General features: G+C 36.2%; 3 protein-coding genes across 5 annotated transcripts; 2 read left to right on the forward strand and 1 right to left on the reverse strand.

Annotated features, from left to right (window-relative positions):
* The first annotated feature begins 849 nt into the window (after nucleotides 1-849).
* Nucleotides 850-2,909, forward strand: LOC104214096 (uncharacterized). Its single transcript, XM_009763715.2, has 2 exons — nucleotides 850-1,044; nucleotides 2,100-2,909. Exons 1-2 carry the CDS (start codon nucleotides 991-993, stop codon nucleotides 2,805-2,807), a joined length of 762 nt encoding a protein of 253 aa, XP_009762017.1. The 5' UTR covers nucleotides 850-990; the 3' UTR covers nucleotides 2,808-2,909.
* Nucleotides 2,910-5,436: 2,527 nt separating this feature from the next.
* LOC104214094 (cytochrome b561 and DOMON domain-containing protein At3g61750) lies at nucleotides 5,437-8,979 on the forward strand. The gene is made up of 4 exons (XM_009763709.2): nucleotides 5,437-6,216; nucleotides 7,032-7,428; nucleotides 7,805-8,097; nucleotides 8,349-8,979. Exons 1-4 carry the CDS (start codon nucleotides 6,013-6,015, stop codon nucleotides 8,619-8,621), a joined length of 1,167 nt encoding a protein of 388 aa, XP_009762011.1. The 5' UTR covers nucleotides 5,437-6,012; the 3' UTR covers nucleotides 8,622-8,979.
* Nucleotides 8,980-9,194: 215 nt separating this feature from the next.
* LOC104214095 (protein REDUCED CHLOROPLAST COVERAGE 1) lies at nucleotides 9,195-24,370 on the reverse strand. Of its 3 annotated transcripts, XM_009763711.2 has the most exons (26): nucleotides 24,256-24,365; nucleotides 24,044-24,140; nucleotides 23,706-23,798; nucleotides 23,531-23,592; nucleotides 22,816-22,908; nucleotides 22,654-22,726; nucleotides 22,166-22,513; nucleotides 21,978-22,045; nucleotides 21,728-21,859; nucleotides 21,582-21,623; nucleotides 20,919-21,443; nucleotides 20,655-20,812; nucleotides 19,351-19,870; nucleotides 19,204-19,266; nucleotides 18,989-19,090; nucleotides 18,209-18,526; nucleotides 17,582-17,674; nucleotides 17,359-17,460; nucleotides 17,007-17,111; nucleotides 16,743-16,876; nucleotides 15,239-15,422; nucleotides 13,999-14,130; nucleotides 13,495-13,607; nucleotides 12,850-12,937; nucleotides 9,935-12,279; nucleotides 9,195-9,508 (listed from the first exon to the last, which is right to left on the reverse strand). In XM_009763711.2, exons 3-25 carry the CDS (start codon nucleotides 23,767-23,769, stop codon nucleotides 10,102-10,104), a joined length of 5,697 nt encoding a protein of 1,898 aa, XP_009762013.1. In that variant the 5' UTR covers nucleotides 23,770-23,798; nucleotides 24,044-24,140; nucleotides 24,256-24,365; the 3' UTR covers nucleotides 9,195-9,508; nucleotides 9,935-10,101. The 3 variants fall into 3 exon arrangements, with proteins under 3 accessions (XP_009762013.1, XP_009762014.1, XP_009762012.1); XM_009763712.2 differs by lacking the exon at nucleotides 24,044-24,140 and having other exon boundaries at nucleotides 24,141-24,370; XM_009763710.2 differs by having other exon boundaries at nucleotides 24,044-24,370.
* Between the last annotated feature and the right edge of the window lie 288 nt (nucleotides 24,371-24,658).

Genomic DNA, 24,658 nt, shown 5'->3' on the forward strand with positions numbered 1-24,658 from the left:
ATGTGGGTGTAATTTCTTACAAACTCCATTAGAGTTATAATAAAACTTTGTTGTCTTTGCTTGTATATAAAATCAAATTATAGAATTTCAAGAATTTGAAAGGGAAAAGTAAAACACTTACCTTAAATCCAGAATTTTAATCATGAAGGAAGTTCATGGAACAATTGACAATTATTATGCTCAATCCCAAAACTTCTACTCAATTGGTTAGAGTCTCGTGCTGATAATGTGTTATGAACAATAAAAGAAGAAGAAGAGTATTGCAGAGCAAATTAGAGAGAGGGAGAATTCTTATTGATATTGGGATCATTTACAATGGGGTAAGACCCCTTTATTTATAGGGAAAAAATGACTTAGCCACAAAGTAAAACTCTCTACAAAATAGACATTCACTCTAAATAGAATTTTATTCATAACATTTATCAAAATTTTGAATTTGTCAAACTGTTCCTTCTTAGTATACCACATTTGTCTCTCATAATAAATATTTAGACTTGTATATCTATTTAAATAATTTTAATTTTTACATATATATTTCTGTAATTTGACAATCAAGTATTTATTTGAAAGATTAAGAAATCATACACTATTTATGTACACTGACACTCAAAACGAATTCCATTTTTTTTTTAAATACTCATTTTAATCCTAACATAAATAGATTTCGGAAGATAAGCCAAACAGAAAATCTAGTTGGCCAAAGGGGGATTCCCGAATATGTGGGTAAATTGGCATTAAAACTACGGGTTTTCCTCGTTTATCACAAATTTTTAAGACCCTTATATCGCACAAGTTATATAAGCGTCCTTAAATATCTCTTCTACAACAAATTAAAGCATAAGAAAACATATACACTGCAAACGTCCTTTTACAATAAGGAAAATTGGAGAAAACCTCCTAGAGAAAGATTAAGAAGGTGATTAAATTAAAAACCTGCGATTAGCTTCTTCTTAATTTATTTGTTTCCTCATTGAAACGCTAATTAGAAGAATGGAATGGTCCCCAAAATATGCTGCAAATGCATATCTTGACACCCTCAAGTTGGTAAGTCTTCCTTATATATATATAGAGGTCTCTTGCTGTTTTCCTCCTTCTATTTCCCTTTTTCCGTTTCCATATTTGAGCACCATGTTGCGCATTATAAATAAATAAATTGCATCATGATCACCTCCATTATAATTAATATCCCCTAGATGATCGATTTTTTGTTGTTCGCTTGTTATGCTGTTGTGGTATATAAATTCAGATAGTTTAGGTTCGAGCTTGACATATTACTCATGATATAAAGAGAGATTTTTATCTTTACTGTGTTCTTGATTATGATGCAAACAAATAGAAGCATATATCTATGTCTTAAGAGAGATAGATTTTCTCATAAGCAAAAGAACAGACCTTCGTCATAAAAAGAAAATTTGTTCTGAGTAAACACCTATTTCTCTTTTTTTTTTTTTTTTTTAAAATAAATTACCTTGAATAGGTGAGGGTTAGGTTAACCCTTCTCAGCTTGTTAAGTAACATAGAAGAGAAATGCACGCGATTAGCCTCAGAAAAAGGATAAACTGCATATATGATCTACTATAATAAAGACCTTAATCTAATGAGAAAGTTTTGTAATTTCTTAAAATATCCTTGGAGATTGTAGTTGTTGACCACCATGCAATTCTGCTACCATGTTCCCTATCTATAATGAAATAATATAAATGAGCTAAGGTGCTTTCTTTTATATGTGAATACCAAACAAAAGGTAAACATAGAGTGAGTTTTAAGGTGTAAAATTTTGAAAAATGGATATTTTTAATTGTTCCTAAAAATAATACTATTCGATAACATATACCATATTTTTTATATATGTGTAATATACAAAAAATATATATATTATATACATTTTCGGCTAGCGAATGCAATTAATTTTGTGTCTTGACCTAAAATTTTACTAATCATATCATTTATTTAAAATATAACTACACATTGAGAAACAAGACAGACAACCTGCGTTAAACAACATTGATAGCGATAAAAAGTATTCCTAATATGTTTTTATGTTGAATCCATATAGAGCTAATTCTGTCTATCCCTTTACCATATGCATTCTTCTGCAGTGTAGCAAACACAAGCAGATGTGCAATTCATGTGAAACACAAGAACCAGAGTGCAACGAATTCATATCAGCCTTAGCAGCTGGGATGAGCGCCAAATTAATAGTAGAAGTCACAACCGAAGGATCTCCATCAACTGTGGCCTTAGCAGCAGCAGCTCGACAAACAGGAGGCAAATTAGTATGCATTATTCCAGAGCCAAAACTCGACAAAACACAAAAAGTAATTCAAGAAACAGGGCTAAATGACATGGTAGAATTCAAAACAGGAGACCCTGTTGAGGTCTTGCATAATTACGAGAACATAGATTTCTCGTTAGTCGATCGAAAGACGAATGATTATGACATGTTAATGGAAAAACTTGACGTTAATCCTAATAGATCAGTGGTTGTTACAAATAATGTAGAAGGGAGAAAAGGGATGGTAGGAGGAAAATTGAAGAAAATGGAGAATAAGGCTAAGGTAAGATCACTTCAGCATCCTATTGGTAAAGGATTAGAGGTTACTATGATTGGGAAAAGCACAGAGTTTGGTAAGAAAGAAAGAATTAGCAAATCAGGATGTTATGCTCATTTAATAAGAGGAGAGAAAAAAAATGGTCATCAAGTAGTGAATAAGAAGAGTAGTGATAAAAGTAAATGGCTATTTGTGGTTGATGAAAAAAGTGGGGAAGAACATATATATAGGATGCCAAAATCATCTGGACCTTGATTAATTGGAATAATTCTAATTACATGGTTCTTTTGAAGATTTTCTTGATTTCTATAAGTGAAATGAGAATATTTGTGGGTTTCTGGATTTCAAATGAATGTGGCATGTGATCCGTTGGGAGCATAAATTTCCAAATGAAGAGGAGAAATATGAATGTAGGTGAAGTTGCTCAATTGGGGTCAAGTGTTGTGGACACATTGAGAGTTCTTTTTATTTTCTTTCTATTTCCCTGTTTCATTGCTGCATTTGGTGGGTGCAGAAGGAGCAGGGGGAGGTGCAGTGGAAATAATCGTTGCTTGCATTGATTGTACTAATTAGGAGGAGGAGATATGTAGTGATTGCATTGTAAATTGTTTCTTGTTGCTTTGTTATGTACTCCAAACACTAATTCAAGATTATAAGTTAGTGTGTATGAAATACCACTTCGCTGTGATATTATTTTCAATTTTAACTTTTTGTATTAACGGGTGTAGAATTAGTATAAATATACTTTTTTGAAGTTCTTAAAACAATAGACATATATAGTTCTCAGCCATACCCTATACTTACATCCTGCTTCCTTTAGTGAATTAGTGGTCGGAGGACTTCATTTTTCAATCCTCAACTAGTATTTTCACCAGATAATTTTTTTAACTCCTCTTATGGTAAAAGTAATGAACTAGTATTACTTGCTTTATTTACATGGTGGACTCTTAGCATTAATTACTTGAGAGAATGTTGTTTTAAAAAAGGCAATGAACAGCTCCCACATCGATGTAGAAGAATAATATTCATGGGTTTATAAGAAGTTAGGAGAAAACAATGCACGCCGAGCTCAGTGACGTGGGCTTGTATCTCAAGTGGGGGCATTAATGTGGTGGAATGCTGGGCTGTCCCAAAAGGTTGGATTTGGTGGGCTCAAATCTGGCCTGCCCTGACCAAGCATAGAGTTGGGTCACGTGGCCCAAGCCAAGGCATGGGCTGCTTGACTCCTAAAGTGGGGTGGACCGCGTGAGGCTGGTTTCACAGAGCAACGAACAGCTCCCGTTCTGTGCAGTGGAAGGATAATGGGCCGGTGCTTTCCAAGTCCAGCAACGCCTAATGGGCTGCTCCAATTAAACCACCATTTTTTGTTCCATTCGGCGTAAATGAGCTTGGCCCAGTCTAACAATGAGTCCGTCAGTTTTCATTTGAAAAATAACTCAAGTTGCTGCTGGGGTCCTCTTTATATTTGTTTTTCTCTGTAATTTTTGGGCAGCAACTGACTAGTAGCTTTGTTTTTACTTCAGAGGATCAAAAAAAGTTGTATACAAATTGCGGAACAGTACACTTTTTCTATTATTTTCCGGCTTAACAACGATTTTCGTTGGCAAGACTTCTATTATTCTTAAAACCATTTTATTTTGATTTTGAGAAGCAGATTAATCGTCATGTGATTGTATTTTTAGCAATAATTAGTTTAGGTAGGGGTGTTCAAATTGTACCAAATCGAAAAGTCAAACCAAACCGATTAAAAACTTCCACTAGGTTTGGTTTGATTTGGTATTGGATAAAAAATTCAAACCAGACCGAGAAATAAATATATACTTTTAAGACTTTATATTTTTTTTTTTTTAATATATAAAAATATTTGGGATCCTCTCATGGTATGTAATATTAATAGAACAATGAAGTAATGCATTCACTTTTATTTACTTTGAATAATGGGTTGTATCATTTTCTTATCAAGTGTTATTGAAATGCGTCAATCATCCATCTCTTTGTTCTTTCATATTCATGTGTCAAGATTTCTTATATCTTTTTCGAATTTGAAATGGTATTTTGATAATTTAAAATTAAATAGAACATGTCATTATTTAAGTATCATATTGATTTTTATATTTAATTATTAAATTCGATTAACCTTGAAATTATACATTAACGAAAAATTATTGTTAAATGACTAAAAAAATAACTATCTGTGATCATGTGTTACTAAAAAAATTCTCCCATTAGAATATTTTAATAGATCATATGTTTGTCAATTTTTTTGACTGTTACTAAACATATATTCACTTATCAAAACTTTATTTATAACTTTATAGTAAGATTGAAATAATATTCACTTAACAAAAAAATCCGAAAAAACTCGATGAAAACGAACCAATCCAAACTGATATTAGTTGGTTTGGTTTGGTTTTAATAAAAACCTAACCAACCCGATCCATATATACCCCTAAGTTTAAGAGACAAATGAGGCAGTGCAAGATCACAAAAAAAATAAAATAAAAAAGCCCTAGAGTAAAATCTCCGTAATATAATTTTTAAGTTATCGAGATTATATGATTACGGAACCATATGATTACTAATGACTCTAACCACATGAGATGAGATGTTTAAAAAGGATCAAAATGAGCGAACCTTCAGTTTCGCTTAGTTGTGCATAAGACACTATAATAAAGTCATATTCTATCAAAGCTAGGATCTTTGTCAAACACAATACTGTTTGAAATTATATTCCAATGACAACGACAACGAGAATAATATTAGACATTAGTTCTCTCTCTTTTTTTTCTATGATAATTATCTCTCGAGATAAAATTTTTAAAGAACACTTAAATTCATAGGAAATAATATTTTCTCCACGATTTAGGTTGTTTTTTTTTTTCAATCCTAGAGATGCCTTTTCTTTTCTCTTTCATTTTTAAATTTTATTTCCTTTTCTCAACATAGTTGGAAAAGAGGTAATCCACATGTGAAGTGAGCATTGGATCTTATCCATGATATTCACAGGACAATTTTTCTTACCTCATCCCTAAAATTCCTCTACATCTCTCTCTCATTTTTAATTTTGATGTTGAAGAGGGACAACTAACCGCAAATATCACCGTCTATTATACACCAAACCTCTTAAACATAAATATAATTAGCAAATGCTAATTTAACTGCTGTTACAGATTTGGTAATGATCGACAGTTCGAAGGTTTTCTCTTTATTGCTATCAATGTTGTTTGTTAAAGTATTCAGGTGGATGAGAATGATGATAATCACCAGCCACCTCCAACCACCATCCCCACCACCTTCTTCAATCTCTAAACCTTCAACTCCAAGAAAACAATTTACTAACGAACACCCTTTACCTACTTTGATCCTCAACAAAATTCCTCTTATCTCTTCATTCATTGCCTACACAATATAGGCTGCTCCAATTTTTGATTAATCTCGGGAGGAAAAAAGAGAAAAGAAAATGGATGGCATCTCAAGATTGTTGGTGCTGTCAATATTCTTTGTGATTTTGTTTGGTTTTCAAAGAGGGAATATGGGAACTATGGCCATTGATGAAGATGCAAAAGCGCTTTGTAGCGTTAATCTTGCAGAATTTCTTCCTCCTCCTTATGGTGGTCTTGAAAATATGGTTTGTCAACCTGTTTGGAACTCTTTCCTGCTACGTGTAAGTTCACTTTAACATTAATTATGCAAATCTCTAATATGCATTAATTAGCCTTTCAAGAATAGTCTTTAATACATAATCAAATTAAGTTGTTTAAAGTACCAATTGTACCTTCTAGTGGGTCCACACAAATCGTGTCAACCTCTAGAAGATTGTCCAATTAAAAGGCAAAATGAGAAGGTAAATATCCACACGGCTATGAGATTATATGCCCTCGTGAGACTTTGCCGGCAGCTACTTCATGAATCCTCTACATGAGGCTGTCATCATAAGGCAATGTGAGGCGCAAAGGAGTGATTATATAGCCAAGACATATGGGTAACAATACCGGTGCTATTGTCCCCCTTATTTGTACTTTTCCTAATTGTTGTATTTTTCTTTTCTTTTATTAATAAAAAACTAGCCCTAGGCGCTTGCCTAGTGGATTGCCAAAAAAAAAAAAATATTAAGCTAGCCATAGAATTTGGGAGGTTTTTTTCTTTCGAATATCTGTTTGTTTATAAATTTTAACTATTTTTTTGGTGAATTTTGAAAACAAAATGCATGTCCAAACACAATTTCAACTTTCAAAAAGTATTTTCATCTTATCTTCAAAAATTCATTTTTCAATTTTCAACTAAAACTATGTTTAAACGCTAGCTAAGAGTTGCTAAACATATATAGTTGTCAATCTTTTAGAGACAGAACAAAGAGAAATGATGTCAAACAAATTAAAACAGAGGGAATATATGATACTACTATCAATTAGTGCATTGCAGGGAGATCAATAGCTTATAATGCAATTATAATGACTTCAACTTAATTTCTGATTACAGTACTCTCAGAGTAAAGATAATGTGATCACCATTGTGTTATCAACCATTTATACATCCGGATGGATAGGAATGGGGTTCTCCCCAGATGGAATGATGATCAATTCTAGCTGTATGGTTGGATGGGTGACTCCAGCAGGTCAAGGAAAAATCAAACAATATTATGTTGAGGGATTCACTCCCTCAAAAATCATACCAGACAAAGGAGAACTGCCATTGACAAGTGTTCCACCTATCATCTACGTTCAAGGTGCCACAGCTTACTTGGCCTTCCAATTGAAGTATCCAACTCCTCTAAAAACTCAACCAATCTTACTAGCTTTCTCCACCAAATCTCCTCAGCACCACCATCTCACTGTTCATGAGGACAAAACAACCATACAATTCGACTTCTCGTCAGGTCTGGTCATCTCTGTCTCTCTAAATATCATGTATATCTCGGCGTAACTGGTAAAGTTGTTGTCATGTGACCAGGAGGTTATGGGTTCGAGTCGTGAAAACAACCTCTTACAGAAATGCAAGATAAGGCTGTGTACAAGAGACCCTTGTGGTCAGGCCCTTCCCCGGACCCAGCGCATAGCGGGAGCCTAGTGCACCGGGCTGCCCTTTTTTCTAAAATAATTAACAAGAGTATCAAAATTTACAAATAAATCAAATGTGCACTAAAGCAATGGCCTTCGCAATGCGCAATTCTCAGTGTTTCTCCATGCCTTCTATAAACCTTGTGCTTAGATGTAAGACTTATTAAGTTGAGATGATTTTCTCTTTCTCCTCAGGTACTTCATTTGCTGCCACTGATACACCTACTAACTACATGAGCTCAAAGAAGACCCATGGGGTGTTGGGTATATTAGGATGGGGACTATTCTCTCCCTTTGGAGCAATTTTTGCGAGATACTTTAGGAGCCAACCGTTATGGTACTACTTTCATGTATCTGCTCAATTCATAGGATTCATATTAGGACTTGCTGGAGTGGTTGTCGGAGTTCAACTCAACAACAGGCTGCAACCCCATATACCAGGACATCAAGGCATAGGCATTCTTATTCTTGTGCTTAGTATTCTTCAGGTTTGTCCCTAATCTCAATCAGCAAAAATGATATTCATAACTTGATAATTGACTGTATGCTTAAAACCTATGGGTTAGCTGCTGGAACACTAAACATGGAGGACAGAATATAGTAGAGAAGATTGACAAACATCCTCATTCTAATGAATGGATGCCTTCTTTTTAAAAAGAAAAATGTGTCATGTTAAAGGTCCCATATTTTAGGATCATAGAAGCCGCTCTAACATTCACTTTATTTTACATTCACATAGGTTTTGGCATTCTTTGTAAGACCAGATAAAGACAGCAAGTATCGCAAGTACTGGAATCTGTATCATGGTTGGGTGGGCAGGACTGCTCTCTTCTTTGGAGCTGTGAACATAGTATTGGGGATGCATTATGCAGGCGCAGGGGAAGGATGGAAAATAGGCTATGGATTTGTTCTCGGTTCAACAATGTTGGCATGCATCATCTTGGAAACGTTGTTAAGGCTAAAGAAGTTGGATGAACCAACTCTTCCCAACTACCCTACGAGTTCAATCTAGCAAAGATCTAAAGAATATAATTGTTAAAAGGTAGACTAGGGGAACAAGTAGAACCACCCCACCCCCACCCCCACCCAAAAAAACATCAAGTTCATTCACCATTAGGAGCGCTCTTCACAGTTGTTGTACAGAATTCCGTCCCAAATATACTTTTGTGGATGAGTTTGGATTCTGCAGGCTCAGCACATCTAAGGGCCAAAGCCTCCTTGAAACAAATTCAACACTTTTGCTAGTGCTTCTAAAAATGTCTCCTCTGAAGGACTAGCTGAACTTTCCTTTCTTTATTTCATATTCTTTAGTACTTTTGAAGGGATTACATGTATTGACAACTTTAATCTAGCAAACATTCATTTGTGGAGATCAGAAGTCTAGTATCGTGACATTGAATCAGTATGTATTTCACCCTTTGCTCATCAGAGCTGTTATTAGACACCTAATAGTCTTACAATGAATGCTAGTGCATGGTTAGTCTGAATAATATCCAGCCAGCCTATAGGAGGAATGAACATATTCTACTAAATACTGTAAGTAAGTAAATGTGCCTCTGCAAGCTTCCTTTGTACCCAATCCAAATGGAATCCAAAAATCTCAGAATTCATTTCAAATCATGTTAGATTTGAACTTAGAGCCGAATGTATTGCGTACAACTTTCAGCCCTAGATCAGATCCAGATATACTTTTTTGGAGCAGTCGAAAAATTTGGTATCATTTACAAGTCAGTGAAACCAATAATCACTAGCAACTGAGAAAATAACGAGAAGAAGAATTTTATATTGCACTATGCTCCTAAAGAGACGAAAAATGTTCTAACCAAACTGTGAATGAAGCATAAACAAACAAAAAAAAAGACAACTCCTTAGCGTCAAAAAGTATATTGAGAAGTGAACCTGCATATCAATTAAAAAAAACATGTGTAAGCAGAAACCATACATTGTTGCTTCATGGAGTAAAATTAATATCAGATTTAATCAAAGAACTGAAAATATAGCCCATTAGCAGTTACAGCATACAGTTTCGATCATTTCTTCAAGTCTTTCTATAGAAGGATATAGGATTGAAACCATTTGCTACATGAGACTACACCTTAGCTTATTCACTTACTGATATGTCAACACTATACGCGCTGAATTTTTTAGAAATTCTACTGTATATCAAAGGTAGATTATTCTGTTAATGTTAAACCCATCGGTAGGGGTCCAAAAGAAGCTAGATGTATCTCTACTTTCCCAAGAGTTAAAAGGACGATTAATCAAAGGATTATTATTTTGCCCAATTGGAAGCAGGAAAATAGCCTTGGTAAGGAGAGAACTAACCTTTAAGTCAATCTGTGGCATAGTCTGAAAGCCAACAAACATCAAAGCCATGAGAACCAGAGCAGCAATAAATTCCAGCAGTCATTGTATATGACCAACAGATATGTATACTCAGCTTCAACAGACCATCCTGCTAGGGTTATCTGGTAAAAGACATAAAAACCGCCTCAAGTAGCAGTTGCTATGCCATGTTCGTGTGAATCAAAGCTGGTAGACCTGGGAACCTCAGTCTCTCTTATAACCCTGCTATATACAGCTTTGAAGGGCTGAGAGGAATATGGTCTCTTGAGCAAACTAATTGGCATTCTTAGAGTTTGTTTGCGGTTCCTCCGGCCCCGTACCAAAATGTTGAAGGTCTTCTCCTTATCGGTCTCCGTAGGATTTCTCTGCACAGCATTCTCATTTGATCCATTACCCTCTTCTAATTGATTACTGGACAAGGTAACAAAATGTGAATTTGAAATGCTGCTTGCTCTCTCTTTCTCTGATCCAACCGCAGCTAAGCTCTCCCCCGTCTCTGATGCTGGAAGATTTACTTCTTCCTTAACTTCATCCCCAGTGTTAAGATCTACTGGTAAGCTTGTTGCCAAAATAATGCTTTCAGGGTTATCAGATGGTTCCTTAGCAGCAGAAATTGAGTCAGTTAATGGCTCAATCACAGGTGGTGATATAGAAAACTCGACTGGGTGGCAGCCAGGCCAAACTGTGGCAGGAACGTACTCAGATGCATTAGGAGGTATATTGCATTGCCAAGCATAATGATTCGGATGGAAATTGCTGCTGCTCATCGGGAACGTACTTGGAGGTAACGTCTGGGGTTGAGAATACGGAGGGTACATAAAGCGCAATGGGTGCATCATGTTTGGGGTGTGCGGAGGTGAAGGGTACAGGTGATGAGGGGAGGAGCACATTGGATTGGGTAACATAGTTGGTGGTCCTTGATGAAGAGACATGTTCATTGGCCAAGGGCCAACGGGTGGTAGTGTTCCAGGAGGAGAAGGGAGATTAATGTTCATAGGTAACGGTGCTACACGGGCAATGGCTGGGGAGGGACTGAATGGTGCTGCTGATGCGGATAGCTTTCTCGACAATTCTCGACTTGCATCACATGTAAGAGATGATGCAGCTGTTACCTTCAGATGATCCATGTCTTGCAAGGTCAAATTCGAGATACAGCTAGGATCCAAATTGCTTGATGAGTCCTTTTCACAGAGATCCACCTTGGGAGAATTATCAGAAGTAGGAACATTATGAGCCTGGACACTTCCCTGTTCCATTGGACTAACATCAACATGACTGGGTTGAATAGATGCATTTGCAGATATCACATCTGAAATTTCACCACCTTTGAGATCACTCAGTTGAATTTCTTCTTTGTTGTCAGTATCTTGTGTTTCATTTTGTACTTGATCAGCAGAATCTGTAACAAGATCCTGAATGTTCTCTTCCTTTACGGATTCTGCATCTTTTTTCATTGTTTCAGAATTTTCTTCTGCTCCACTGCTCTCCTCTCCAACTTTTAGAACGTCTTGATTATCAGGAACTTCATTTTCAGAAACTCTCTCCTGCAACATAGAGATGGTACCTGGTGGGGCAAGTGCCACTTCCTTATAGGAAGGAGATTTTCCTAGGTTTACAATCGAGCTTCTCTTTGGTAGTGACACAACCTCCTTTGTTGCAGAAACTTGGACCTGCTCTGACAAAGTATCTAACAAATCTCCTCCAGTTGTGGAGATCTCAGGAACAGCATCTCTGACAGATGATGGCACAGACTTGACACGGTAGGTTACAGCTTTTATGACTCTTCGACCAAGTTTGGTACCAGGAGATTGATTTTTTGCTATGTAATAATCTGCATAACTTCCTGGTGATGTCCGTTTCTTTAAGACATAATATTTACTAGCTTGATAGTTATTCTTCAGTTTAGCATGATCAACCTCAGAAACAGAGTCCTTTTTCTGGTAACCAATGACCTTGCTGATGGTTTGCCGCCTCTGCCTTCGTCTTCGTCCATAGAAACCACCTGACCTTGGTCTCTGCACTGACTGCCATCCATCTTCTGCTTCAGCAGAAGGTTCAGATAAGACTTCACGGACAACAGGCTTCACAATTGAAGCTTCCTTCACCAAATGAACGGGTTTGTCCTCAGCAATTTCTTCATCTCCATTGTGATGGGATTTAACTACTGTGTCAACGGGTTCCAAATTCATCTGGGGATCAGTATGATCTTCAACAATTTGTTTCTCCTCATCTGACTCTTCTTTTAGGACATCTTTAGGAGTGTCAGAGTTTGGTGAGGTAACATTGCTTTGATCAGATTGTCCCTTCACCTGGGAAATAAAAGCCTGGAAAAAAAATGAGAGAAAGAGGAAGGATAAGAAAAGGGGAGCTGATCCACTTAACCATCTACAGAGCATTGTTTGCACGTTTCGTTTGAGAGCATGGTAAGTAGTTTATCAGGCATATGCAATGTCAGCCTCAAGTTTCAAGCTACAGTGCATACTTGGGAAGAACAGGAAAGGCAAACAGAACTTAAGAGTGCCAGAAAGATGTCAAAGCTTCCTTTTTTAGATTGGTAACATTGTCATACATATAGAGTCAGCACAAAAAACTTGAGCTGATAACCAGATACATCTCCCAAAACTACAAAAGGATTCCCCTAGAGAGATGTCATAGCTTCTAAACAGTACCAGTTCTCTTTTAAACTAGTTCACTCATTCCCTCCTCCTCTTCCAGACTGGTATTACAGATGGTAGACCTTCCAGAAATAACATAATTGCTACTGCTTATTTATAACAAGTTTTCATAAGATGAACGACTTCGTCCAAGATTATTTCCATAGACCAATTCATGCTGATAAGTATTCGAAAATCATAAACAAGCAAGAAAGATATGGTATTCTAAGCATCACGTACCTTTGAGACAAAACCTTTTCTTTTTGATCCAACATCTCTTCCTTTGGCATCAGGATTTGGATTGATGTAGTCGAGCAAATCTGACACACTGTGTAATAGAGTATATCACCACAAGATTAAAGCTGAAATATTTTATTAAGTGATCTCTAGAGTATGGCTATCCACTAATACATTTTTGTGAAATCCTATGTGCATAAAAATTTATGCAATTACAAGATCCCCGGGAAACATAAAACTCTTACATTGGAAGCCACTGAACATTGTCCTTCCTAGAAAAATTCATATTCCTAAAATTGAGGATCTTAAAGCAAGAAAGAGACACCAAATGGAGTGTCATAACAAACTCAATATACATAGATGGATTGCAGGCGTTGATGCAATAAAATAATCAGGATGCCTTTGAGCATAAATTGAAGAGACAGCACATGAAGGCATAGTGAACACATCCTCTAATTTCAAAGCAAAAGGACTAGACAGTGGGTGAAAGAAATATCAAACATATGCTCTGGAAGACAATGATGATTCAAGTCCTTCAGTGATTACAATATCTTGCAGTCTAATAAGAACTAGGACAGAAATTAAGGTTGTCTGTTTTACTCATTAAGTCTACTAATAAATTAAAAATAAGCAATACATGCAATATACCTCAAATGACCCTTGCTGGCTATTGATGCATCAGGCTTCTTGGTTCCGTTCCGAGCAGCTTCTTGCTGTTCAAAAGCCTTTGACTCAAAATACTCAAGCCATGCAGCAGCATCCTTCAGCAAAGATCAGAACAATTTGTAATTATGAAAAATACTTGGCTGAAGTAAAAACAAAATAGACATAAAATTACTAGAGAAGCCTACATCATATTTCTATAGCATCGTCACTCAATCCATCACTTAGTCACCAAAAAAGAAATGCCATGCCATTTAAAGACAACCTGATTAGTATAGACATCTGGAGTTGTAATTTTAGTAGTTTACCCCGAAGAAATTATGTCTGTGTAAAGCATTGGTTGATATTCATTTGAGGTAATATAATTTCACAAGGAAAAAGAAAAAAAAAAGTAACAGTGACAGTAAAATGCAACTTGTTCATGTCTTCTCTCCAGAGCAAAAGAGTGGGCCTAGTGATTGTGTACATGTGCATGAGACAGAAGTTAACCTGAGTGCGAAGATCATCTGGACCAAGCTTTGCTCGGAGTATCTGCAAGGTTGTTTGCTCATGCTGAACACTCAAAGGATAAGCTTCCATCAAAGAGAGTGCGATTGCTATAGCATGGTAACTTGCAGCTGTCTGGAAATCACAGAGGCACAAAGGTAACTAGATCAGACAGGTGTAGGCTAAGGCAAGAGCCCAAAAAGATAATTGACTGGGTTAATCAGAATGAAGGGTGTCTAATTATGTTGCAACAAACTAAGACATGGTTTTGAAGAATTACAATATACTGATGGAGTTCGTTTAACAACTGGAAGGTTTCAATCTTCCACGTGTTTAATCAAGCTCAAAAATACAGCACCATGCATCAAAGCTTGAACCAAAGAAAGTAAGTATAGTTTTATTAGCTAAACTACCACAAACATAAACAAGCACGGTAGCACACCACATTCTGAGTTTCTGATAGATATCACATAGCTTCAAATATCCCAGTCTAAGCCTCTAAGGCATCAATCTACTGAAAATGGTGGAGAGGCAATTTGGACCTATTGTCAGCTCAAACATATTTACTTAAAAGATTAGGAAGGTTCACGATTAACCCTTATTTCCCTTTGGCGCACTCTGGGGTCCGGATGTGCTAACAATGAGTACTCACTTTGAAGCCGAAACAAAAGAAGCCTTAAGTACAGTCATTTGTTAAAGATCACACTGAAGTTACTCGATTAAAACGAAAATAAAAAAAAAAGATGGAACTGTGAATGAACTTATAATTCAGCAACTGTGGTAGTCAGCAATGTCTTGCATATCTTAAGACTATCTGATGTCAATGGCTGGTGACAGATAAATCACAAAGAAAAAAAGAAATTGTCTACCAGCAGGTGCTGCACTGAAGCTTATTTGTGAACATCTTAGCCCTATAGCCAGGCCATAGGCATCGAAAACAATCACTTGAATGGCATTACTTCTTTTCTTATAGTCATATAAGCATACCGTACAAAGTTGATGAAATTCAATAACACATCTACTCAAGTACACAAGTACACTCGTCGACAAGGAAACTATCCCGTACCAACCCCTTTTTTTCAATTATTTTAATATTCATGTCGTAGAATAGGAAATAAGAGGTCATTTTTTCCTGAATAAGGCCACTTTAGTTTGACATGCCTAAAGAACTAGAGGGAACTGTGAATGCGATAAATAAAACAAAATACTACTCCAATAAACTCCAGCGGAAGAAGAAAGGAACCTGAATATGGTCAGGACCAAGTAACTTCTGGTTACACTTCAAAGCTTTATGGAGATATCTGAGGGCAACATGCACATTACCAAGCCCTTCCTCCATCATTGCCACATTTATATATGTCGCCGCAGTGTTTGGATGTGAGGGGCCACATGTGAGATGCAACAGATAAAGAGCTCGTTTTACATACCTGAACAATCGAAATGGTAAATTGGCAATAAAGAGGGAATAACAACATGATAAAAATGAAAAGAATCAAAACAAATATTAAAGCATTACTATGTTAATGTCCAAAGTGAGGAGCAGATATGAGTGGTACAATCTTTCATTATTGGGAGTGTAAAAGTTTTCATCATGTTGATTTAGTGTGTTTTTATAAGGACTTTTTTATTTAGGTCTATTTTGTACATAATCTGACCAACTTTTTTTTTCTTTTTTTATTGTTCATAACTTGACCACTCCAGGTACACAAACTTTATTATTTGAACTGTCACTCAAGATCATATTCCTTGCCCAAATTTCAATCTATCATAGGCATTTCACAAGCTTGATTCAATATTCAGTACCACGGCTACATCAACTTCAGTGCCTAGCACGGCTATTGGTAAACCTCTTCCCCACTAACATTATGTAACATTTCCTCACGATTCAAGCAATCAGTTAAACAAGTTCAACACAACAATTAGCAACAATAAGCATGTGCAAAGGTTCGGGTAAAGACTAGAATCATCTCTTTTTACATTGCCGGATCGTGTCTTGCTTGTGGTAGGGAAAAACTGTGTTGCTTTGGTCTTCAATGGGTAATGCCATGCACAGTTAGAGAAGTTTTTTTTGCATGGACCTTTAGAGAATGGAAGAGACGATGCAATGGAGAGTAGAGAGAGAGAGAGAGAGGGAGAGAGATTTTGATGGAATCGAGAAGGGTTTTGTACACTTGAGGAGTAGCCTCTCATCCCGTATTACCTCTTGGTGCACCCACGAGATTCCCGTAGGTATAGAAGATTGGGTGTCATTCGTAGAAAACCATATCTTTTTGTAAGGTTTCTACTTTTTGGTATACTTCTTATTACAGGGGTGTTTTTGCCAATCTTATTACTTGATAAAAAATTAATTAGCTACAATAAGAGGAAAGAAAACCAAAAAGATATCGACCAAAAAAGACAACCAACACGCCTCAATCCCAAGCTAGTTGGGGTCAGCTATATGAATTCTCGTATCTATGCTGCTCCATTGAGACCAGTCTCAATCCAATATTCAATAATTTAGACTCTCTAATATATTTTTCAATTAACTTGACAAAACGACAGCCAGAAACTCAAAGACAGCAAAAAGTCTAGTATATGATAATGAATCTCCACATCCACTTCTATAGTTCGTCCTCTTTCTTCTTCTTCTTCTTCTTCTTCTTCTTCTTCTTCTTCTTCTTCTTCTTCTTCTTTTTGTTCTTTTTTTAATAGTTGCACCATAAATGAAATTTAAGTACTGGGCAATCTAACAGAAATAAACATACTTGAGAGCCAACTCTGTGTGTTGAAGTCGGTAATAGAAAACTGCAAGATCACCATAACTTTTCATGGTGTCTGGGTGATCGAGGCCCAACTCTCTTTCATTTATGTCCAAGGCCTTTTGCTGATAGATTGTGGCCTGTCATGGATACCACCAGCATCAACACATTTAACAGTTGAATATGGATAGAGTCAGAGTAGTTGAAGCAGAGAGAAAAGTAACAATGTAGGACTAAGGAGATCTATGTGGATGAGCTTCTCAAGAATACCTGATTAAAATCACCGGTGTGATACAGAACAACAGCAAGAAGGCTATAAGCTCCAGCTGTCATCCGATGGTATGGACCACATACTGCAACCAGCTTAGCAAGAGCCTGAAAGCACCACAAAAAATTGCAGCAGTGATCACATGGTATACGAAAGTATCACCGGGCTTTTGCTTATTTTTTTCTTCTAAACCAATCTTTTCTAGTATATCCAAGACTAACAGATGGCAAAAACCTAAGAAGCCATTGAGTTGTGAAGCCCACCAAAATAAATTGGTTTCTCTACAATAGAATGTTTCACTCGGAAGAAGGGAAAATGTAATACACAACTCTTTTTTATCTAAAAATCAATTACCTTAGTCCCATAGCTGACAGCATCTTCAAGTTTTCCCTTATCTAGAGCTGTTTTGGATGATTCCAAAAGCTGCCTACCATCTGCAGAAGAGCAAGCAGCTTGCTGCAAAAAAGGAGGCACAAAGATACAAGGGGAAGTAGAAAACATTTAGCAAGTACGAACAAAGGAGAATTCGGCATAATATCTCCAAGTATCGAGCATGTTGACAGGGTTGCATTATCACCTTATGCACTGGTACTAGGCTGACAATGTCTACTTTTTGAAAAGGATTTGGGGAACTCATTTCATAATCTCTTGGAACCAGTTCAATTCCCACCTATACAGAAAAAGTTCTCGTAAGTGTCTTGTTTGAAAAAATAATGTAACAATATTCATTCCCATCACCGAAGTATTCAGGTTTATCTGCATAAGAGTTTTATCTTTTCCCATGTTAAATAATAAACAAATTAGTGCACCTACAAGCGACACTAGATAAACAACATACAGAACAACTCATATACCTTCTTTGCAATTGGCTAGTCAAATCACTGTCTTAGCAAATATTTTTTCCTACTTCAAAGATGGTGAAAATCCAAGTGTTTGATAATTAATACATTCTCAGAAGAAAGGTCAGATATAGTCAACTGTGTAGCCTCCCAAATCCATCAAATGCAACCAGGCACAGTGTTTGACATATAATGTATGCTGAACGATAACTATTCAGATTTTCATCATTCAATTACAAACAACATTTAATGGAAATGTTACTTTTAATTGTGGAAAAGGAATATAACCTAGGACAAAAAACTACACATGCAATACTCCCACACTAAGGCCATTCTTAATTGTTCAGAAAAAGAGTTTGAAGTACCTTATGGCATAAACCACGAAGAACTGCAAATTTCCTCACATCTTTGTAGTTTAGGCTCCCTACGTCCCATTCATATCGCTTCTTCAAAAATAGTTCCAGCCATTTCCAGATCAAAGAATCAACGCCGTGAGACTCATTTGATTCATCATTTACAGGTACCCCAAGCATCATATTCAAGGCAGCAGCAATTATCGCAGCCATATCCTCAATGTCAACAACAGATGCAATAACTGCTTGCAAAATATGTTTAAAAGCCCGGACTATCATCTCGTGTATACAAAGAGATTGAACATGTGATAACTTCTCGGAAAGTTTAACCTGCCCAAGAGAAAAAAGAAGCAAGGATCAATTTAGGCGCAGCTTAATGAGATAAAAATCTACCTAATATTGTTTTACAGCTGCACATGGGATTTACCATCATCTCCAGCCAGATCAATGCAAAGGCACTAAGAAAGAGATAAAGAATGTGAAAAGCAACTTTCAGATAATTTTAAGAACTTTTGATAGTTCTAACAAAATTCCAACATTCATATTTTATTATAATACAATTGAATGTTCCCAGGTAAAAAAGTATTATGACTTGGAGATACTTCATCAACAAAAAAAAGTATTATGACTTGGAGAAAGGAAGTTACTAGACTAGAAGACAGAGAAATTGAAGATAAAGTAGACAAATGTGTGTGTTTGTGTCTACAGACAGACAGACCAGACACACACACACACAACAAAAAAAGAACATGAAAAATCAGTCAGAGTAGAAAAATGACCAATAAGACTTACTACGTGTCCAAGAGAACGCATACGTAGACCCCGGGTATGCATGAAATCAGTTAAAGTTCGACCATCTACTGGTGAGAGTTCCAAAGAGCCAAAATCAGCAACCTGCAATGCATGTGAAATGAAACACAGCCAAGAGACCACTTGTCACAAATTGATATATCTATCATACACTTTTTTTATAGGTTTATATATACACAATACTATTTAATTATTACCAGCTTTGGAAGGGCAACTTCGTTGTAATACTTCTGTGACAGATCAATCAGCTCTTCCAAAGACTATCAACAGCAGGAAGGGGTTAGAAAACGGAAACCAATTAAGGCCTTCTAATAATCTGTCAATAAATATTGAAAATTTTCTACCTTAAGGTGAAGTCCAGTCTCCGACTCTTTTAACCTAGTAAAACCGGCATCAGACAACAATGTCTTGAGTACAAGCTGATTTTGATCCGTATCACTCTCAAACTGAGAATTCCCAGACTGCGGGATGCCTTTTTCTGATCCCCCTCCTACATCATTTGTGACAGATTTGAAGCTTTCAGACTGGGATTCCATGTTAGCCCCATCTGTGTTCTTCTTTTTGTTCTTGAGTGACTTAAGAGGTATTCCAAGCCCTTCAACTTTCATCTCATTTTTTGTCTTCTCAACTGGGTTTTTTTTGTCCTTTTCTGATTTCTTCTGATCTTGCAAGTGTTGTATCCAGCATGCACCAAGTTCCCATCTGATGAAAGAGTCACCTTCTATTTTCTCTTCTTCAAGCTTGGTAAGACTCTGTTCTAGTATTCTCCTTACAAATGCCTGATAGCAAGTCATCTCTTCAGCTGCTGAAGGTTTTGAATGCCCTACCTTGTTATCCACTTTCTTGTGAAGGAGCAAGCGTAAACTGCAAGATAAAATGTTAAGAAAAATAGACAATTAAGTGTTGAGAAGACGAATGCAGTAGGTATGTCCAATAGCAAATATCTATTGAAAATACAGGACCAGTAAGATGTGAATATCACACAGAAATGACAAACGATTAGCACGAGGTTATTAAGTTCGAACAATCCAAGACAATAGAGCAACCTAATAGTAGTGCATTGGGAGATGTTGCACATAACTATCATGTTTGTACATGTCATGGATAATTGTAGTGGAAGGTCAAAAATTGTGCTAAAGCTATTAAACTTTATCAAGTTACCCCAAATTGAGGCATAACGTTTCTCTTTACTTTCTTCATTGTTTTTACCTTTGGAAGAGCATTCCAATTAAAATCTACATAGAAGCTGTGGACAATGAGGTTTAGGAGGGATCGGAGACCAGGAAAAGGTTTAGGAAGGATCGGAGACCAGGAAATTTTAAAGCACTACATCATCAGAGCAAAAAAGGTCTCGGAGTGCAGTTGTTTTATTGCATGTAATTTTGGAAAAATCTCCTAGTTAAAGACTTCTCCTCCAGAATAATTTCTTCATCCAGCAAACTTTTGTGTCTAAAAGCTGAACTAGAACGAGAATCCCACTTTATCTAACTTAAAGAAGTATTTGTGCAATAGCTCAATAAAACCTTATCTTCACCTTTTAATAGTCAAAAAAGAAGAAAATATTTGTTGTTTGCTTTGCGAAACCACAACAGAAAGAGACCAATTAACTATGACTTATTGGCTTATTGTGGGAAAATTCAAGTAATACCTGTTGATATTGAGGGCATTTGCACCACCATCAGGCTGATCAGGAAGTTCCATGCTTTCCAGTGGATTGTCCACTTTGTCATTTTCTTTTCCTTGAACTTTTACAGTTGCAATGTAACCACAATGCCTTACATTCAAAACACCTAAAGTAGCAATATCCTGAATTGAAAATGCAGCAAGTTTTTTTTTTTCAATCAAATGCTCTTATATCAGGAGTAAAACAAAAACATTAGGATCTACATCATTTTTCTTTGTATTTTCTTACATGGGCGGCAGTATTTTCATCAGCAGTTATCCCCTTCAGTAGATTTCTTTCCATCAGATTCTTCACAGCTATTCCAGTTGCTTGAAATCCATCAATTTTGGTATCTATTTTGCAACTAGCATTTGAGGCATCTTTGGTAACAAACACGCTCAAGTCCCCAACTGTCTCATTAAAAATGATTTCTCCATTCGAATCACAATGAGCTGGTTTGACATTCTCCATGACATGCTTTACAGCTGAAATAGCTCGAAAAATGGCGACATCAACAAATAAACTATGAAGAAGAAAAGCCTTCCTGTCTCGGATCTGCCTCTCCTCTGTTGTCTTACAAGGCATGGATGCAACATTCAAAAATTCATTGGCATAAGGTAACAAATCAGATTTTCCATCTCGACCTAGACCACCTCCATTTGCTCCCCATTTTTCGTCCTCCACAGGTAGAGGTGGGAAGATAGATGGCAACTGTGCTCCCACAGGTGGTATAAGCCATGTGTTGGCTCTGAAACCGTACGGAAGATTCCCAAACTGTATTGAAGAAGAAAAACAGTTTACACCCTTGGATACATGAGAATCTTAAACGAATGAAGAAAACATTCACTACGTGTAATCAGTTTTAGAAAACTTAAGGTGATGAAACATGTCAGGGAAATCATCTGACTGCACCTTATTACGTTCTAAGAATGCTTTCATGAGATCATCGTAAGCCTGAAAAGAAGGATGAGCAATGTCAATTTCAATAACTATATATCCTTGCAAACAAAAAAACAAAAACTAGCATGGCTGAATTTAAAGTTAGAGAATATGCCCACATTGTCAAATGCTCTACTGAGTTGTCTCAACAAATCAACAAGATTGTGACAAAGAATCCCCTGCTTTCCAAAGTTGTAAAATCCTTTTCTGCAAGCTTCAATGATAACCAGCTTCCCATTACAAAGTTTCACCTATAAACAATGACAGATGCCCATTAATATGTTATTTTATGATTAGATGATATCTGAAAGTCACATGACTGAAATCATTAGACTAAGGAATAATGAAGCTTGTTTCAAATAGCCTTACTTCAAGAGAGAAAAGATGATCATCTGGCAAAACTTCATCATCTTGCTGTCTAGTTGCCCTTCTTATGACTGCAAAAATTACGCAATTATAAGAAATTGTGAATTAATCCACTTGTTTTCTAGCTTTAATTGAGTAAAAAGGACTTCAAGAAAATCGGTGCCTGAATTAAAAAAAAAAAATAGCATTACACTGAAGAGGGGGCGTGAGATGAGAAAGCGAGAAGAACTCATAGAAGCTTCCAATCTTAGGGCACGTATTGCTCATTTCTCCCTCTACGTCCACTGCCGCCGCATCTTTACCCAGCTGCTGAGCTGGCGTCGGCGTCGGCGATTGTGGCGGGGACGGTAGCTTATCATTTGCCCGAACCTTGTTGGACTTTTTGGCGCTCTTGTTATCCTGCGCACCCCGCGCATTCTTGCTAGTCTCACTTTTCAACTCTTTGCCACTACTTCCCGACGGCCCAAAACTCGTCGTACAAGCAACGATATCCAGCAGCCTTCTAACGTGCGCTGTGGCGCTTTCTTCATCGTAATCCTCTGTGTCAAAAAAAGGAAAAATAAAAATGTTTGAGGGTTAAATCGGGATTTGAAAATTTCAAGACCTTGATGGACCCAGGACTACTTCCTAAAATAGAAATATCCTATACGACGTCGTGAATTCTTAAATGTTTTTTTACCTTCGACAAGATTCAGGAGGCAGGGCTTCAGTGCGGAAACGTCCACTGTATCTTTTAAACGTGGGCCTCTTATCTGTTAAGTGGGATAACAGTAAAAATCAAATGCTCCTCCTATAAAAAAGATAAGAAAATATGACAGCTCTAGTAATGCCCTTTATTTACCTCATGAGATAGGGAGAAATTGGTGATATTACAAGTTGTTGTGTTCACTGATAGTAATCGACGAACATCAATAATCCTATCCGTAGATATTCCCTGCTCAAACAAAAAAAAAACGTTTAAATAATTTAAGATAGTTGAGGATATTTTATTATATTAATAAACGTGTAGCAATATTTTTCCTAGATAAATTAATGCTAAGTGAATTATTAACAAAAAATAAATAAATGTTGAACTCACCTTATCCATGTCACTTCATGAATTTTAATATATGTCACATTCACAAAATATTTTATTATCATTAAATAGTATATATTGCGTGCACGTTGATATGACGAAACTCATATATGACTCTTGTTTTTACGGCCTCTCAAATTTTTTTGTCGACCATATGAATTTTATTTCTACGACTTCTAGTGGATTTGCTTATTGACCATTCAATTTTCAAAACTACTAGTAATAGATATCAAAATTAGAAAAGAGTTTAAAGAGTTGTGCTTATGCAAGTAACCAATGAAATCTTGAGAGTTGAGATGGTTAACCGACTATTTGAAAAGTAGTAGAAGAACTCTGCTTCCTTGAAAAAGCAACAAACTAGGTTGAACTTGTATATTTGGAAAGAAAAAAAAAAGGACCTATGTTTTAAACAAACTAATGACACTGGCCTTGTATTTCATAAGCAATATCGACCAATAATTTTGTTTCATAAATGACAAACCTTTAAAATAACTTGAGTCTCGTCCGGAAGGTTTATCATGATATCCATTACAACTGGAAGAACTGATGAGCAGCAAAAAAGAAAAATATCATCAGTAAGCAATAAAAAATCATTGACATTTAAATCTTATTTTTAAAATGCATTAAACGAGCAAATTCAGATTGTTAAAGAATACCCTTCTCTTCCTTCTTCTTCTTGTCTCCCTTCGTCTTGCCACGACCATTCTTGTTTGGTGCCATTTTCAAAGTTTCAGATTCTTTAAATGTACCTATATAATTAAATCCAATTAACGAATTAAATATAGTCCTTTCTTTGGATTATAACTGTACCTGCTGGAGGTGGCAGTAGCACACTCCTTAAAAAGAATTTATTCAAAGAAACAAAATAAGGAAATACAAGCAAGATACTGAGAATAAACAGAGTATTTTTTCCTTGTGTGGATAGAATTCGCGACATAATTTCGGTTGTCAATGTCATGCTTCACGAGAAAAGGGACATAATTCTGAGAATTACCTGCTACAAATGCTGAAGTTTCGACAAGTTCTTAAACAAGAAAAGGGTATTTAATGCTTCATTCAGTAACTATGAAATGAAGTATAGTATACCACACCTGCTATAAATGTGTCGTATAAGTATTGATATGAAGTATTTATCAATAATATGATTACTATGGGAATTTGATAAGAGGGGTTTAAACTAAAAGAGGAAAGGATAAGGAACAGTACTTTTGAGAAGGTTTTTGAAATTGGAAAATGAATACTCAACCAGGGGCAAGAGAAAAAGAAAGTAAAAGAGAGGAAGAAGGAAGGGAGAAATTGTGTGGGGGATATAGAGAGAGATGAGAGTGTGTGATAAGGAAGGAAGGGTTGAGATTTAACATTCAGAATTATAGTGACATTATGGCAGTTTCTGTAGATTTTATTTACATAAATTTCTATTAAATACAACTTGCTAGCTGCAAATTTTTAGAGATAGCAGAGACAGAGAGAGAGAGAGAAGAAAGGCGTGGACCACTTGGTTATTCATCTTGACTTGTGTGATTTCTCATGCCATCTCATTATTAACTTAATTTAAACACAACACAACCATCTCTTAATTAACTTAATTTAAACTTTGGCAAAATAGACG

The sequence above is a fragment of the Nicotiana sylvestris genome, chromosome 1 (genome assembly GCF_000393655.2).
Source record: "Nicotiana sylvestris chromosome 1, ASM39365v2, whole genome shotgun sequence".
Taxonomy (NCBI): Eukaryota; Viridiplantae; Streptophyta; class Magnoliopsida; order Solanales; family Solanaceae; genus Nicotiana; species Nicotiana sylvestris.